Genomic DNA, 18,184 nt, shown 5'->3' with positions numbered 1-18,184 from the left:
ACACCTTTTTTTGCATGTTACCCATCACATGGACTTTTGTTCAAAGTGCAGTTTGAACAAAACTACTCCAGAATTTAAGCATAAAACCTCCCCAGCCATTCATCAGTCTTCTAAAGGCTTGGATACATGCATCAGCAAACATTACAAGTGCATGAAAAACATTCACCTATGAGGGTGTTTCTTTTCAATTACAGATGGAAAAGATTGGCTTTCAAACACATTTAGCTTCCATCATCTTCAAATTCTCACTGAAATTCCCATTGTGCATAGGAAATCTACAACTTTTTGTTCATCACAAAAATAATACAATCAGGATGAAAGGAGAAATCTTTAATGTAACATTCCTACAAATAACCACCTCTTATATTCACCTTCCAAAAAAAAAAAAAAAAAAAAGATAGAGACCCAGTCCCTGACCATTAATGGCAGAAAGATAGGTACAGAGAGAATTCAAATTAAATGGGGTCCTTTGTCCAATTAATTCCTCCCCAACTTCTCCAGTTGTTCCTTGTGAAGGCTGTTAGAGTATTCTTTGGGGGGGGGGGTGAAAGATCTCTTCTTTGCTCATAAAACGTTCCTTGTATAAAAAACGTATATATACACATATGTATGTATGTCTTAACCAATGCAATTGTTGTGCCAAACTCAGAGAAGTGCCACCTTGGTTGTCAAGTTTCTGGAGTTTGGACAGTTGTCTCTGCAACAGCTGCATTTGTGTAAGCCTGGAGGCAGGTGGCCTACACTAGTCACTTGCCACTCATCACCACAGTCTGAATTTTTCCCCTAAAAGTCCCAAACGTGCTTAGAAGTTTAGAATTCCTCTCTTTCTACAGTGTAAAGGACAAAAATCCCGTTCACAATGTCTGAATAACTGCCCATGTTGCTTTCAATAAGTCATTTTTTTTTTTAAAAAAAAGCTGATCAGAAGAATGGTTCACACCATCACCACCGGTAACAAACACATTTGCTTTCCAAACTCAGTGATTTTTATATCCTTGTTCATTTTACTTGACTCTTTAGAGTGGCCTGGTTACAATTCTGGATGTGGAGCCATTGCACTTGGCGCTGCACCTTCAAGAGAAAGATGGGTGCCTTACATCCCTTACGGTTCTAGATTTTGTTGTTGAAAGGCCAAGTCAAAGCAGCTTTTATCTCCCTTTGCCTTCCCCATATTCTTGTTCTTGAAATGCGACATGAGATTCTGAATGATGAAAAGGAAGATGGAGTTTGTGGGAGAGCGTTAAGATCAGCAGATCAGCTCAGGAGAGATCCACCACAGAAGGAATAACGGCGAGCTGTAAACCAAGATCAGAAGCTGTTACAAACGGACTCGATTTCAGCTCTGTCATCACCAGTCCTACTTAGGCAGAGGTCTGACTAGAGGGGAAGAGAAGGTGGAAGGGCAGGTCTAAAACCAATAGAGATCCTTGCTTTTATCCTGAGGCTGCAAACCTAAGAACAGAGAGAAAAATTGAAATAAAACAAAACAGAAAGGGAAAGGGGGGGGAAAAACCAGTGTAAGATAAGGGCAGGTGGGGGGTGGGAATGAACAGCACTGTTTTCTTGTCACAAGGCATTTACCTAGCTGAAGCATTAAAAGTTCAGGTTGAGAAGGAGCAAGGTGAAGAGGAAAACCAAATGGATACCAACATGTGATAGAAAGAGAATTGAAGAAATCCAGATTGAAACTTCCAACTCAGCCACTGAGTGAATCACACTGTCTCTCAACTGTTAAAATACTGATTTACTTTAAATCCTTAATTTCTAAAATGAAAGGTACCAGGGTTGAGACTTGCATGTAAACCAGGCAAAGTGTGGTACCATGATGGGCCTTAATACAAATTATGCTCTTCCTACCTCACAGGGTGAGGAGGAACACAATTTACAATATTCAGAAGTGTTGGGATGGGATGTGGCATAAATGAAATAGATTCACAAAGTATGCACCCAGTTTTATTTAAACCTGTAGGATAATTGGCTGCAGCCTCAGTTATTTGAATCATCGAATCCAGAGTACTTTTCTGAGAGAGAGAGGGAGAGAGAGAGAGAGAGAGAGAGAGAGAGGTTCTCTAACTTTGCTGACCTCCTTAGTTAGAATCAAGATAAATATATCTGTTCTAAAAGAAAAATAATTTACTATCAATCATTTGATAAGGTCTAAGAGACAACTTTACTTGTCTGTCTTCATTTTTGACCACATTGTACCCCTCCCTCAAATGTGGTTGGACAGGCTTTGTTTACAGAAGGTGGAACTAAGAATGACAAAGCACACTGAATGCCACTCTGCTTTGCTCTTCCCAGGAATGTGCATAATCTAATGTGCAATGTGAAAGCATCGCATTGCATATTTCCATTCCATGCCCCCATCATAGACAGCCAATTGTGCAAGGCAAGGGTAAAGACAAAAATCCAATCACTTTGTTGTTAGGAGGATGAGACATAAAGCAGGAAAGGAAGAAGAGAGAACGAGACATCTCTGGGTTTCTCATGACAATGATAGTCTTTTCCAGATGTTCTCTTCCCACACTAACTGAACACAGAAAAGGGAGTGTGGAGCATGCCGGCTAGCAATGCCTCCTGTGCTAAAATGTTTCCTAGACAAGGCTCCCAATAACTGGGAGGAATTCACCCTGTGTTCCGGTGCCTGTTGCAGACAAGCACTGAACAGGAGGACACCTGGTGAGGAACATGGTTGTGTTCTTCATGCCAGGGAGTAAGCCCATCAGCAAGGAGAGGCCTGACTAGCTAGGGTGCTTCTACTTCCCTTCTCCCTGTGCTTAGTGAATGCGGGGAGATAATTTCTGAAGTTCTGCCTACAATGGTATAAGAAATGCATTGCACACCTGCAAACATTCCATTATTTTGTGTCAAGCAAGAGGCAAGAGGGCTTTACTGTTGATGATCCTTACTTACTTTTCTATCCTAATTTAATAAATGGTGGTGGTGGTGGTGGTTCAGGCTGTAAGGGAGGGAGAGGCAGGAAGCGATGTCTGCCAAGCCTTACCTGTATCCACATTGAGGCCTAGACTTTGTGCCATTTCCCCTGCTGGGCTGGGGAAGGGTGCTGGTGCTGTCCACGCTGATGTGGCAGGCTCACTCTTGCCTAGCTCACACTGAGGGCTGACAGGGGTGGGCACTGAGGCAGGCGTGAGACGATGAGGGCGCACTGAAGCAGCAGGCACCAGCAACGAGCCGTAACGAGGGTCGAAGTGTGGACCGTAGACCTCGTGCACAGTGGTGGGCCGAGGATAGGCAGAGCTCTGTGTGCCGATGTAGGGGTGGTGGTGGTGGTGATGGTGATGATGGTGGGCAGGGTGCCAGGGCTCTGGACCACCCTGGTGGAGGTGGCTGTGCAGCGAGCTGGGTGAATAAGGGTCTGCTGTAGCAAAGGGCAGTTCACTGTGGGCAGTGGCTGCCAGCGGGCTGCCCAGGGAGGCAGGCACCGAGGAGGGCTGGTATGTGCTGTTCCAGAAGGAGGGTGGGAAGCTGCGCTGGCTCATAAGGAATGATCCATCTGAACAAAGGAAAGGGGAGAAGAAAACATCAGGACAATGTCAGCAGGGCAGATGTGCTCCTCATCCATTGTGACACTCCACTACGGGCCATTTTTATGTCTCCAACACAGCGCTTTCTAGGTTGCACACTTCTACCCACATGGATCAGCCCAGCCCTTGAGAGAGAGAGATATATATATATCATCCTATATCAGGCTTTTACATTTTGATCTTTCCTGCTGACTTTTGCCCTGTTTCCTTTTTCTTAAGAGTTTTAATGTATTAGGTGGTACATAAGGTACTGTTCTAAATTTTCTGAACCTTGTTGCCTTGAGTATTCTTTTAGAAAGGCAGAACAGGAATGCTGGAAATAAATAATAATCCTCTATTCTTATTTTTGATTTATTTCAAAATATCCCCAAACAGCTCCTACCTGCCAAACGACCCTTTGATTCAAATTGAAAATTGAAAATTGATTCAAAATGAGAAAAAGAAGCGTAATTGCCAGAGAGAACTTAAGTACATTGCATTATAAAGATCAAAGCTGTTTTTACAAAGGATGCTTATATCAGGTTTTACAATGATGGAATGAAAGAAAATGAATGCAAAACCTAGACCATCCCTACACATTACAATTAACAGTAGGGTGCTTTTTGAAAAAAATTCTTTCCCCATGCACGTAATGCACATCTAAAACTGGCATTCGTTTGTACGATTTTAAAATGTATTCTACTTTTTGTCCAACCTGAAGAACATTCACACATGCACACAAATATTGAGAGAGGCTCAAAGGTGCTGTCAGTAGCATTTCCTAGAATAATTATTCTATTTTAACATGTGACCAACCCCCCCTTCACCTCTGCTGTTTAAGTTGTGGAGTTGGCATGGCTGAGTACAGATGCAGCACATAACAACAAGATTAAGAGAGTTTGCCCGAGCGATACCAGATGAAGTAATGAAGGCACATATCTGCGGTGGACTAATGCAGCACTCCAGAGAATTGTCTAGCATGAGACAACTGGAACGCTTTCACGGCTCTCTCGAGCCAAGAAGAAAGGCCATCCTCGGTCGGCAGCGAGCATCGGGGAAGACGAAAAAATCCAGCTCTCCAGTTCTAGGAGGACGCTGACCGCATTTCCGCCAAGTTGTCTTTCAACTACTAGTTCACGCTTAGAAACCGCAGACAGGGAGGGCGGGTAAGGCTAGATCAGTTGCAAACAGACCCCGAGGAAATCTCCCTTAAACGTCTATACAGGTCATTCAGCTCATGCCGATGAGATCGGAACAGGGCTGCTGTTCTGCACACACTTGCCGGGACGAGTCGTCAACTTCAGAGAAAAGTTGCTTGATATGACCGATCTACAGCTCTGAACAATACCACCGTGAAACTCTCGAAATCACACTCCGGACGTTTGGAGCGCGGCGCGACCTATTTGCAAAATCCAAAATACCATTAATCAGGGAAACCCGGGGATACAAAATCCAGAAATGTATAATAATCTCCCCACAATAACCACTAAGAAGAAAAGGCAAGCGCTTCTCAGAGAAACAAATGCATAGCCTCTAAGGGAACTGTAGAGAAGCCTTCTCTATAGTTCCCTTAGAGGCCGTGCATTTTTTGGTAGGAAATAAGGCTTTCCCTGGGTCAGCACCGTTGAACAGTACTTTTGAAGAAACCTATATCAAATCGCGCTGCACACAGTGCATCTTCTAGAATGATCCCAAACAGTGATGTAGCTGCAAATTCAGACGTGCGGGCGCTCTCCATGACAGCCGCCATGCCCACCCCAACAGCTAGAGAAGCCGAGAAGTACCGGCGCTCCGTCCTTGCGAGTCCACGTCCCCTCCCGCCCACGCATACTACACCCCTGCACGTAATGGGGTGGTCATGTAGTGTATTTTATCTCATGAATTTAGAAACCATATTCAAAGGTTCTAATATTCTAATATTATTACAATTATATTATCGAGTTCTAATATGCAATAGCTATTACTAGGGAGACGGTTCAAAAAGTAACCAATAAAGCAAGGGTCGGGGTGCGGCTCAATAGCCTATTAATTCCGGATCCCTTTCTCCCCAACGGCGAAAAGCAGCTTTTGGACAAGGATCCATTCTGAGCGAGAAAACAGTCAGAAGGGGAAAGGGTTACCTTTAATAAAATTAAAAACTGGGTGGAAAATCCTCTTCTACTATATGGAACGAGTAGTTTAGCCCAGATTTCCAGGCCTGGGCGGGGGGGGGGGTGTGTGTGTTTGAAAATGCGCGCTCATTCACAAGTTTGTGATGTAATTAAAGCTTCAGTGTAACACCGATGTTTCTCCAAATCGTAGGGTACAGTACTGTCATCATACTGTAGTCAGAAAATGCAAACATTCTGGCAATTTCTCTTCAATAGCTGATAGTCCCAGGCTAAAGAAACCTTGGGTTGAAGAGCATTTGGGCTGCTAATCGAAACATTTCTACTTGAGAGTAATGCAAATATAGAGTGATCCTTAGTATAATCACTTGACCTCTAGCCAAAGATCACTATTAAAGTCTGAAAGTTAGAGTGGAACGCAGAACTGGAGTTCAAAACTCTCATCTTAATGGATCCAATAGTCTGTTTCCTAGAACTGTGGATCTCCCCAGAAAAAGAAAATCGATCTTTTCATCGATTGGCTACTCTGTTCAGAATAGAACCTATAGAACAAGTTTAAAAGAGGAAGGGGTTATGATAATTGCATGCTAATTTTAAAGACCTTTTCTTTTCTTAGCGTAAGTCATTGTTCTTCTTTAAACTGTGTCCGCCTGAAATAAAATAAAAGCCCAAGTCTCGGAGAGTGATATGAACCGAGAGTGTGCGCGTGTATTTTAAAAGTTAGCTTACTTAATCATATAAGCATCATCTAGCGAAAATAGTCTAAGGTTATTTCTGAATAAGCATGCTTAGGGTTGCACAGCACCACGGCTGCCCTTCTATGCCCACACAGGCTTGGGAGGAAGTCCCACTGCATTCCATGGCACTTACTCCTGAACAACATCCATAGGATTGCACTGTAAGGGAGAGACGCTATGATCCTTTCCCAACAGCACACTTGGAATTAGATGAGGTCTTGGAGAGCACACGGACTCTCTTTAAATAATACTGTCGGCAAAGATCGAGGCATAACGAGATCCTCCAACTGGATGAACTTAATCTGTGCTTCTTTAGTTGGGCGGCGGCCTGAATCCACGCATCTTTTGATTGATTGATTAAGTGCAGTCAAGTCGGTGTCGAGTCTTAGCGACCACATATAGATAGAGTATCTCCAGGATCTATCTTTTCAACTTGGCCTTTAAGGTCTCTCAGTGGTGCATTCATTGCTGTCGTAATCAAGTCCATCCACCTTGCTGCTGGTCGTCCTCTTCTCTTTCCTTCAACTTTCCCCAGCATTATGGACTTCTCAAGGGAGCTGGATCTTCGCATAATCTACTCCAAGTAAATCTCAGTGAAGTCAGTGGGATTTGCTTTCTGGAAGCGTGACTGGGACACCAGTGCAAATTCAGTATATGAGACCTAAGATTTCCAGGTGAAAAGCCTGATCCTGCAAAAGGAATCACTTTTTACAGACGTTGTATTTCCCCTATGTGTCTTTCACAACCGTTATTTAATAAGAGGTTGCTTCAAGTCAACAAAGGAGGCGGCGCGGGGGCACAAACCTGGCTGTGGAGGTTTGGGGTCAGGGCCGCAGGGGAGGAAAGTGGCTTTTGCTTTTGCAAGGAAGAAATTGGGAAAATATTATTCCATCCTTTTAACTCGCCATGCAAGTAGTCTATAGGTTGGAGTCGGAGATCAGCTTGATAAATTTAGTTGTGAAGGAAAACGGAGGTGGGCTGCAAAACTTGTCTTTGCCTCCTGAATTCCCCACAGCGTCTTTTGATGGGATGAGCAGTATTTAACAATACTACCGTTTTGAATTATTATTATAGCAAGGGTAAACTTTATAGCTGATGATTCACGAAGAGATGTGTGCGGGAAGTCCACTTTTGTGTATTTGTAATGAATGACAATATTACTATTGTTAAAATCAATAAAAATTGAATTTGGAAAGATTGAAAATAATAATAATAACAATACTACCGTTCGAATACTTCTATCCGTGCGCCTGGAAAGACTCGGTGCTCCGACTATGCATACGTTCTTTCCCCTGCATCTTGCCTGGGGACAGGAATTCCAAACCTTGGGGCCTCTAAGTTTGTTGGACTACAACTCCCATCATTCCCAGATGCCAGCCACAATGGCCGATTATGGTTGGGGATGATGGGTGTTGTAGTCCAATAATATCTGGGGACCCAAGGTTGATCCATTTGTCTTGAGAAATTGCCCACGTCTGCCGCCCCATCCATCTCGATGGCAGATACGGGAGGCCCTTTCTCCCTCAGGTATCATCACAGGCTTCCGTTTGATATGTGCAGACAGAGGAAAAGCTTGAGGAGCAACTCCTCACTTTTCGGGGCTGGGGTATGGGGAGGAAAGGCACTTGCGGAGGAGAAAGATACGTTCTGGGGGTTTGAAAATATAGGTGAAGATATAGCAAGAGAGCTGGTCTTGTGGTAGCAAGCACGACTTGTCCCCCTAGCTAAGCAGGGTCCACCCTGGTTGCAGATGAAAGGGAGACTAGAAGTGTGAGCATTGTGAGAGAATCCCCTTAAGGGATGGAGCTCTGGGAAGAGCATCTAGGTTCCAAGTTCCTTCCCTAGCATCTCCAAGATAGGGCTGAGAGAGATTCCTGCCTGCAACCTTGGAGAAGCCGCTGCCAGTCTGTGTAGAGACAAGACTGAGCTAGATGGACCAATGGTCTGACTCAGTATATGGCAGCTTCCAGTGTTCCAGGTGATTAGGTTTGTGGGTAGGGAGTTCAGTAAAATGAGGGGGGATTCCTCAAATGCTTGGGATCTGCACCCTTGAGTGACACTGCGATCCTATAGCTTTTATCAAATCTGAAACCAACTCTCTCTAGACTCTAGAACTTCTTCAGGCTTGGGGACTCATTTCTTTCTACTCCGAACATGCCCGATTCACTAAGTTGCCAACTACCTGGAAAACAAATGGGGTGGGGGGGAAACCCGACCTAGCCTCCTTTTGTGTCCTTTATCAGCAGCTTGTCATGCAGGAATGTGCAGCTGAAGCTGAAAAGCGACCAAGCCGAGAAAAACGGATATTCTTTTCTCTCCGGAGAAGCAGCAATTTTCTGTTCCAGCGGTGTTGCCCAATGGGCCGCTGAGATTTCCTTGGCCTCCCTCCCAGCACGGCATCCGCGCCACTCTGCAGCTGGACTGCAGCGCACCACCCAAAGCCTGCTTCCGCGAGCCCTTAAGAAGGCCGATCTCTCTTTTCCGCGCACGCAGTTTGCTTGGGAAAAGCTCTTGTCCGTGTAAGAAACTGAGTGGTTTAAATGAACAGAAAACACAACTTAAAATAATAATAATAACAACAATCCGTATAGTTTGTTATAAGCGCTTCTTGTTGCCCTTTCGGCTCCAGGGAACAGACGTCACGTACTTATCCTTTTCTGCCAATAGGAATGCAAATACCAGAAAAGTGATTATTTTAAAACTAGGTTAATCAAGTTATATGGCAGCTTTCTAACGACACAGCTCTCCGCGGGGCGGCTGTGTGAAACCGGAAAGCTTGCCCATTCCTCCTCCCTGCAGAAGCGGCCTCAATAAAGCATACCACCTTACTTAGATCCTTTAGTCCCACGTTTGTCTAGAAGCGCCCGGCTGGGTCTATGAAGTCTCGCATCTTGTTTTGCCCAGGAACCAACCAAATGCCTCCAAGAAGAAACCTAGTGCAGCGAGTGCCCCCTCCCCGCACTGTCCCGCCCCGGGGATTCAGCGGCATGCAGCCCCTGTCCTAGCACACCGTTCACTCCTCCATTGAAATCAATGGAGCCGGAAGTGCCTAACTGTTGCCCAGGATGGCCACGAGAGCGGATACCCATCATGTAAATCTCTCGCCAGTTAACGAGTCTTTTGTGTAACGGGTGTGGAGTCTAGCATCCCCACGTTTCCTCCCCCCACCCCCTTTTGGAGCAAAGGCACCCGCTCTCATGCACACCCCCCTCTCAGAAATGGGAGCTGGATTCTGCCTCGCCCACCTCCATCCCTTCAAGACACCTTTGTGCGTGGCGTGGTGTCTTGTATCGCAGACTGCCTGCCATGCAGCCCAAGAATGGGCACTCTGAGAGTCAGAAGCGGCTCCCATGGCGTTTTACTAGGCTACATGAATCCAGCAACTGTAGCCACAGTCGTTAAAGCTGCGACCGGAGGACTCCATACCTTGAGGACTGTGTGCTGCAGTGCTGCTGACTGCAACCACCCGCCATCCCACACCTCACTGTTTCCCCAGCATCTTTCCTAAACATTTTTAGGAAGTCGTCAGGTCCCTGGAAACTGTCTCATAGATTTTAATGAGCACCACGTCCAAGCTAGTGTGCAGACACACCTTTCGACCTATTGGTTGTGTTTTTAAATTCTGTACAGAGCGGATCGTGTAACTAACGCCAGCACTGAATGCAAATGGAACAATATCGCCTGAATCATCGTAGTTGGGTAACTCCCCTTCCCGTGGAGAGTTTGGGGGCATTTTCACGTCCCAGAGAAAAACTGAAGAGCCTCGTTATGTTTGCATTCGTGTTACACCTTCCCCCCGCCCCACTGTGAGCAAATATCCCCTCCTGTATACCCTTCCGTCAAACTGAGACCCTGTAGTCCTGCTCATTCCAGTGATGGCCATCCTTGCCTGAGCGAGGGCGTCAGCAAAGCAACCTGACAACACCACCCTGATGTTTCTGGGAGGGCGCGGCTTAAACCGGGTTACAAGGGAAATGCAAAACCTAGCACGCACTTTTGAGTTCTCTTCCCACCACGTGGACAACATGCGCACACGTGACAGCCACTGACTCGCTAGCAGCATCACGTGTGTGGCGTGGCCTTAGGAGTCCTGCAATTCCTTGCCGGGGAGAGGCCTGATCAGTGAAACCAGATTCTCCTGGTTTTCCCTCCGATCCAGACCGACCACGTAGCGGGAGGATCCTGCCGCGTGGCCTATATCAGCTGCTCACCCCTCCAAGAGCTGGAACTCCGAGCCGCAGCCTTGGCGCTGGCACTGCTCGGCGGCGAGTAACTGCTGGGCTGGCTGAGGGCCCGGCTGAAGTGCTCGTCCACCACGGCGCTGATGTCCCCCTGGAAGTAGGTAAACAAGACGCATCTGGAATTGATGTATTCGGCCTCCGCGGGGCGCTCTTTCTCGGGGCTGCACTCTTCCTCCTTGATGCTGGCTGGGGCGGCGTGGCCGGAGAAAGAGCTGCTGGCGCTGCTCGTACTGGCGCTGCTCACGCTCTCGGTGGCTTCCTGCATCTTCGAGTAAAAGGCTAGTTTCTGTGGAAGAGATCGAAAGTCAATGTCACGACCGACTCGCGCACGCCTGGCCACGAACGTGTGCACGCAGCCGCGGCCAAGCATTCGTTCTGAAGCAAACGCGAGGCGATCTGGAAACTCCTTTCCCCCTTTACAGATCCCTGTAAAAACCCAGCAGTTTAGGAAACCTGTTCCTGCTTCTGGTCCCCCCCCGCCCCCCAAGTTCGTAAAAATGAGGCTATGGCCCTTGTCTCGTTTTCTGATTGATGTGAGTCTCTTTGGAGAGGATATTGGTGTTTTTATGGATATTTTAATCTGGTTTTCTGTTTTAACTGTTACATTCTTGTTTTGTTTTGTTCTTAGTTTGTTTTATGCTGTATACCGTCTAGAGACTTCAGTAGTGGGCGGTATAAAAAAAATTAAATAAATAAATGAAATTTATCGGAATAGTGGGCAAAAATGTAAATATAATAAAAGTAGTGCATAATAAATCTGACGAAGTGGGATCTGAATCACGAAACTTTTTTAAAAACATGCCCCCCACTTCCCAGGGGACAACCCAACTCCAAAAAATGTGTGCCCAGCCCAAGACATTCTGAGCGTGGATCAACAATTCTGGTGATGGATTGTAGTTTTGGGTTGATGATTTTGCCTCGGAACCTTCCCTCGCAGTGGATTCGCGTGTCTTGAAAGGGGCGGGCTCTTTTTACCAAAACAAACCTCTATGTTTGCAGGCGTACACCCTTTCCCACACACTCGGGACACCGCTTTATATAATAGCAGTCGTGGAGCGATGGCGAAGGGCACGTGGGAACTTAGCACTCGCACCGGGACACACGGAGTCATGCACTGGCCACAGGGGTGCAGACGGAAATAAAGCTTGGGGAGCAACTCCTCACTTAACCCTTTCCCCTCCCTGGAGACACTTTTTGGGGTAGTAAATTTGTTTTGGAGGAGTTCTGAAAAATGAGAGGGACTCTTTTAGTGAGTAGTGGGGATCTGCACCCCGTACCCAACAACCCATGCAGTTAGATTTTCAAAACTAGGATTTTATCTGGGTCCATACATCACCTACTTTTGAAATTTACCAATTCACAACGCCTTTAACTAAGACAGTTTGGCCTGAAAACGGATTCCGAAGACGTGGGCTTGGATCCACGAGTTCCGGCTTAACAGGCTTGAGGATCACAGCCGGTCGCTCTGCCTCAATTCCCACGATCTGTTTGGGTCACGTCACGAAGAACTTTTCCTTCCCACTCCAACTGACCAGGAGTAGTTCCACGTCCGTAGGTTCGTCCCAGGGCAACCCCCTCCCTCCGCTTTTGGGGAATGCTAAACTGGGGAACAAGCAACGTGCTCTGGATTCCTCAAGCCCGCTTTAGCCACTGCTCTCGCATCCAGAGGCTCAGACCACATGTTTGGAGACGTACTAAGAACTGTAGGTGATTATTAGCCGAGACTCGTGGTCTAAAGGCACAGGATACAGCCACCTTGTTGAAGCTAAGCAGGTCTTGGTATGGTCAGTGCCTGGATGGGAGACCCTTTAATGCTACCTTTGGGGGTGGAGGCATAGGTTTGTGGTAGAGAATCTGCTTTGCATGCAGAAGGTTCTATCCCTGACATCTCCAGAGAGGACTGGGAAAGGCCTGAAACCTTGGAGAGCTACTGCCAGTCAGTGTGTAGACCGTATAGAGCTAGATGGACCAGTGGTCTGACTCAGTATGACAGCTTCCTTACGTGTAGCACCGAAAACGCACCTATGCCACTGACGGGGCCTTCCGAAGAGTGATTTTTCCCAGATTTTAAAACGGGGTGCCCCCTCCACAGTATCAGGGGCAGCCAGGTGAGATCTGAGGGGTAAGACACACTGAAGGCACCACAATAAAAATTAAGCGTGTGGTTTAATTACTCCTTCCGGAGATTTATTGTGCGTGCGCGTGAGCGTGTGGGCGCATGCGCACACACGTGTCCCGGGTTCAGTCTAGCATCTCCAGGGAGGGTTGGGAAAGACGCGTGCCTGCTACTCTGGAAAGCCGCTGCCAGTCAGCCTAGAGACAAGACGCGGCTGGGGACAGAAGGCCGCACTAAGAGCTCGGCAGCCCTTGTTCTTGTCAAGCCCTGTTTTGCACGAAAGAGGAGGAGCGAGGAAGCGAGGATGGATCAAACTGCAGGTCCTCTAGCCATGAGGACTAGTTAAGAAGGGAGGCCTCAGGGACAGGCAGGCCAAGCATCTCAGGCGAGCGACCGGGTTTTGTTGTTCGGACAACCGGAGCAGATCCGCCCTCTCGATATAAAGGGGGGAACGACAAAGAACGCCCAGCGCTCTGCAGAATCAAGCCTTCCATTTAAAAACTTAACAGAAGAGCTGTTCTGCGTCCCAGACTGAAATAAACCTACAGCTACTTTCCTGGGCGGTGGCAGAAAGAGATGCTCTTTCAGAGGTGCAAACAAAGGGAAAGCTTGAGGAGCAACTCCTCATTTCAGTGGGAGGAGGGAGAAAAATACATCTTGGGGACTGAAGATATGGATTATTGGGGCTTGAAGGGGGAGTTGAGTTAACACGAGAGGGGGGGATCCTCAAATGCTTACGGGGGTCTGCACGCCATGCACTCCTAAGTTTTAGAGGGAGCCATTGGACCCAGAAAATGAGCCGTTAGGGACACAACTGATTCCCCAAACGAATCAATGGCAAAACTTTTAACGGAGGAAAAGTCAAAGATCTCTCTGGCCTAAGCTTGATCCTCCTTAGCCTGATCTAAAGGGGATTCACTTTATACTCCTATGGGGTTGCCACCCGCCCCGCCCCAGGACTAGGCTTGAAATCTCCTGCAATCGGCATCTTTCAGTGACTACTGAAAGCAAGCCTGGAAATTTTAATGGCTTGATATCATGAAAACTTTTAGGGTGGAGAAGAATCTCCAGGAATAGCTTCTGTCAGAGATGGCAACTCTGGGGCTCTCTAGCTTTATTTTATTTCACTAGATAGGAACCATGAGAAACCACGCTTTCGCTCTCCAGTTCCATGGGATAGGCCTGATGAAGTCACTTTTGCATAACTTTTGAGCAAATCCGAAGGATATTTTCCGATTCTAGTAGGGGCATTGGGCGCAGAGGGAATACAACAGACACAAACTAACTGGTCATTAAAAGCCGTGTAGGAGGAAGGGAAAAAAAATCCCCTTGTCTTGGCACGTAGAGGAAGAGAGGCATTTCCGAGAGGTCCCCCCCCCTTTTTTTAAAAACTAGATTCTTTGACAGAATTCTCTCGAAAGTCTGCTAGATGTTTTCCATGTTTGCTTCATTGTGGTTAACGTGTCTGCTGCAGCTGCTGCAAAGGGCCGGCCCTTAGACATGAGTAATTGGATTCGGATACAGTGCGAAGATCCTGCGCGCCCGGGAAACCTGGGACTTGGACCCAGAGAGAAGGGAATGGCGGGCCGGCCAGGCCAAAAATAAGCAAATAAAACAAAAGTTCAACCCCCGCTGCGGCCTTTCTCCTACCCTGCCACCTCCTAAATCTGTTCCAGAAGCAGAGGCGGGCTGAAGCTGGTTCAGGCAGGGAATTAAAAAAGCCCGTCAATTTAGCTAATTATTTAGCGAATTAACGGCGGGTGCCTTTTGGATTTGCTCTCTCAAGACCCAAATGCTTTGGGCCGGCTCTGTAAGAGCATCGAGCGAACCACGACACCGCCAACATCACGGCGAATGTGGTTGGAGAAGAGTTTGAGGCTTGGTATGGTCAGGGTGCTATTCTGATATTAGTATTGCTCAGAGAGACTCTACTAGAAGTCGAATTACAATTATAAATTAGTTAGTCCGTCAAGGGGAGCGTAAAAAGGGGTCCCTGGTGGTCTATTTGAGGCATTACTTGGGGGACGCAGGAAGCAGGAAAATACATTTCCCCCATGTTATGGGAGTGACTCGTCTCGAATTTCCAAGGATTTCATAGAATTTACTTCCCCAAGTGGACTCTCTCTGCGCTGCTTAACTGTGTCTTCAACATGTTTATTTGGGAGTAAACGCCATGGATTGCCAAGAAACCCGCTTGTCTACTGTCTTCCCAAGGAGGCAGATTGACAACGGCGGCGGCGGCAAGAGACAGAATCATTCTTTTGCTAGTTCAGTTAGGAAAGGGAGAAGAAAAAGCAGTGAACAGGTGCAGAGCGAATTCTGATTCCGTCCGACACAATGAAACCGTTGAGAAACCGGGGTTACTTCTGACAAGTGCCTTCACACCGAGCTCACTTGCCGCATTTGGCAGCCCGGCCGCTCCTCAGGAAATGCGGATGTGCCAAAGTGCAGATCTGACCGACTCAAGAGTGGCCATTTAGTTCCAGCAATAAAACACACACACACGCTGGTTGGGAAAAAGTCAAGGAATGCACGTTACGCGCCTGGTCCTCAGATTGTCTAAAACTTGTGCTAGCTGAGATGGAAGTGGGATTTCAAATAAGAACCAAGTAACCAATACAGAGATCGCTGTTAACGGGTTGTTTTCATGACGGTAAAACCCCACGCTTGGCTCTTTGGAAGTCAAGCCTACTGCATTCAGCGGGAAGTATATGCAAGACTGCAGCTTGAGAAAACTTTCCCCGCCGCGTCCCACTCCCGCTTGAGGGCTACCCCGAAGGAAGACCGCACCGCCAATTCCTTCGCCTTCACCAAACCAGATGGAACTCTCTGGTCGGTCCTAACTCAAGATTTCCGAACTTTTCTAGAATAAGGAAGCACCTGAGCTGTTCTGCCGGTTTAGGGCTGGGGCTTTGGGCCATCCCTGGGAAAGTAACCGTCAGAAAGAAGTCAACAGGCCAGCGATCACCACCATGGACTGGGCGGGACAAAACAATTCCTGGAAGTGAATTGACAGGGTGCTTAAAGTCATCAGTAGGACTACTTATTATGAATTCATTTATTACATTACACTTCACATGTATACGGCGCATTTCAAATTCAGAGCGCGCCACACACATTATTTTGGCAATCCTTACAACAGCTTTGTAAGGAAGGCCAATATTATTATCCTTGTACGGGGCGAGAGTGAAAGAACAGTTGCTTACCTAAGATCACCTGTTGAGTAGGTGGCTGAATTATTTCTACAATCACTGCTATAATTCGATTAGCGCGCCTAATGCGCAAAGCAGATTGCAATCGTTATTTCGCGTGGCAGCAATCCTGCAAGCCGCTCGCGTGCTTGAGTCCCATTGACTCCAATCAATTACCCGACGACAGCGTGGAGAATTGCCACCCTAGTCCGCTGCTGCAAATCTCCTATCCCTTGCAGTGTCTAGGTAGGCTGCCTCTTTACAACAAGAACAGATCGACTACTCCATTTACTCCCAAGATACATAACTCCGAATAAAACCGAATATTTCCCAACAGTAGGACCACCTTATGCAAAAGCGGACAGGTCTCCTGACCTTTTGAGAGACACTCAGAAGAGAGCATTTCAGCAGGTACAGCTTGTCATGCAGAGAGACGAAAAGTTGCACCTGCTGAAATTCCCTCTTCTGTACATCTCATAAAGCTACAGGAGACCTGTTCTGTTTTCTATATGGCATTCCTACCCAGCAGCACGAACTCAATGGTGGTAACACCAGCTAATTCAATTCTTTTGGAAATCAAACTGAAATGCAAACGGATTATGGTTCGCCTAACTGAGCGCTGAAGTCCATTCAGTCCGCGCTCAAAATGCGATAGGACGCGATGCTCCTGTGTCCATCCCAGCTCTCCCACTGGGAGGGACGAAACGAACTCATCAGCCGGCTGCGCTGGTCAGCCGCGTACATTAGAGCCGAGAATAGGATACTGCCCGTTCCAGAGCCACACTGCAATCCCCGGGCCCATCAATTTGAGGAAACTGGTGCTGGAAGACACCTCTGGACATTTAATGCACGCGGCACGCAATCTCTTCCAGTCCTTCAAAGTCGCCGCCCCCAGCCAACCTACCTGATGGTAAGGACTATAGGCTGCTGCAAAGTAAGGCTGGGGAGGACCATAGACTTGGTACATAACATCCAGACAGCTCATGGCTAAAGGCAGCGGGGACTCATGTACTGGAGCATCAACTCTTGTTATGCCAAGGGAAGGGCGGCTTCATGGATGTTTCCTGGAAGGGAGTGAAGGCAGAAGCAGAAGAGGAATCTGCTTCGGAGAGACCTGAACTTTCTCTCCCCCTCTTCCAGCTCGCCCCTCTGCAGAAGCACCGCTCGCCGACTTTCCCCCGCCCCCTTCCCCCTCTTGCCAGCAAACAAATTCCAGCAAATGAGCTCAGGACAAACAGGCGCGGCGGGCGCCCGTCAGGAGGCATTTAAACGGCACGCTCGGCGTCAGGCGGAGGTGGAAAGGCGACCGACCAATAGGGAGTCGCGCCCACCCGCGCCATGCTGGTCTCGCGGGTCGCTGCTCGCGCTGCCTCACTGGCTGAGATGCCCTGGCTTTCGGTCCACGCTGCCGGGGTTGGCTGGACGCGCTGTTGGCTGGCTGAGCTCGAAGGTCTTCTGCAGCTGCATAGTCTCTGTCAAACTCTAGGGCAGCAGGCAGCGGGGGTGGTGGTGGTGCTGTGCGGGTATCACTCGGCCTAGTCTAGCAATGTGGTGGGTTGGAATGGTTATTAATTACGTAATCTGGGAATCCAGGGGGGGGGGAACCGAGTCAGGGAGGTGGGCGAGTGGGCGGGTTTTGTCCTTCCTCCCTAGTCATTTGGGAGTGGTGCGATGAATATTTTGTCGGCTGTCATTGTAAGTACTGTTGAAGTTTTCTGAATGTAGAAAAGCGGCTCTCTCTACATTCGAAGAGCTTTCGTGCTTGAGCACCACACTCGGACATCTGGAGGTCACTTGGTTGGGAAACGTGCTTCACACGTTTCCACTGGTTGTCCTTCTGTTCATCCTGCCATGTGCTGGTGTGGTCCCTTTTCTGTTTACGGTAAGCTGGCACCACTGTGATGTGTTGGACGCAGCTCTAGGCTGAGTTGACCAATATCCTCCGAGGAAATGGAAATGTGTGTCCTCTCACCAAGGGAAAAGTGCAAGGGGTATCAAGGATATATAGTACTTTTCTTCACTCATTTAAATGCACTTTTGCATGAGATGATGATGATTTATTTGATTTCGAATATGCACATAGTCTATGTATAATGAACATAACTCTTGTTTTATGCAATAAAGTAGCAGGCATTTTACTTCTGGGGCCTTTTGGCTTGCTTTCTGTGCCCAGGGGCATAGCTATAATTGAACAAGGAGAGCGTGGAACAAATGTCCCTGGGACCCTGAAGGAGAAGGGGCCTGCTAGCAAAGCAACAGCTTGCTCT

General features: G+C 47.5%; 1 protein-coding gene across 4 annotated transcripts; it reads right to left on the bottom strand.

The window, feature by feature from the left end:
- Positions 1 to 315: 315 nt before the first annotated feature.
- VGLL2 (vestigial like family member 2) lies at positions 316 to 17,216 on the bottom strand. 4 transcript variants are annotated; one of them, XM_053284069.1, is made up of 4 exons: positions 16,822 to 17,216; positions 10,581 to 10,896; positions 3,005 to 3,514; positions 316 to 1,452 (listed from the first exon to the last, which is right to left on the bottom strand). In XM_053284069.1, exons 1-4 carry the CDS (start codon positions 16,900 to 16,902, stop codon positions 1,409 to 1,411), a joined length of 951 nt encoding a protein of 316 aa, XP_053140044.1. In that variant the 5' UTR covers positions 16,903 to 17,216; the 3' UTR covers positions 316 to 1,408. The 4 variants fall into 4 exon arrangements, with proteins under 4 accessions (XP_053140044.1, XP_053140054.1, XP_053140062.1 ...); XM_053284079.1 differs by having other exon boundaries at positions 316 to 1,295; XM_053284087.1 differs by lacking the exon at positions 16,822 to 17,216 and adding an exon at positions 16,531 to 16,698.
- Positions 17,217 to 18,184: the final 968 nt, after the last annotated feature.

The sequence above is a fragment of the Hemicordylus capensis genome, chromosome 1 (genome assembly GCF_027244095.1).
Source record: "Hemicordylus capensis ecotype Gifberg chromosome 1, rHemCap1.1.pri, whole genome shotgun sequence".
NCBI lineage: Eukaryota > Metazoa > Chordata > Lepidosauria > Squamata > Cordylidae > Hemicordylus > Hemicordylus capensis.
The sequence above is the reverse complement of the archived record's forward strand: the minus strand, read 5'-3'. Positions and strand labels throughout refer to the sequence as shown.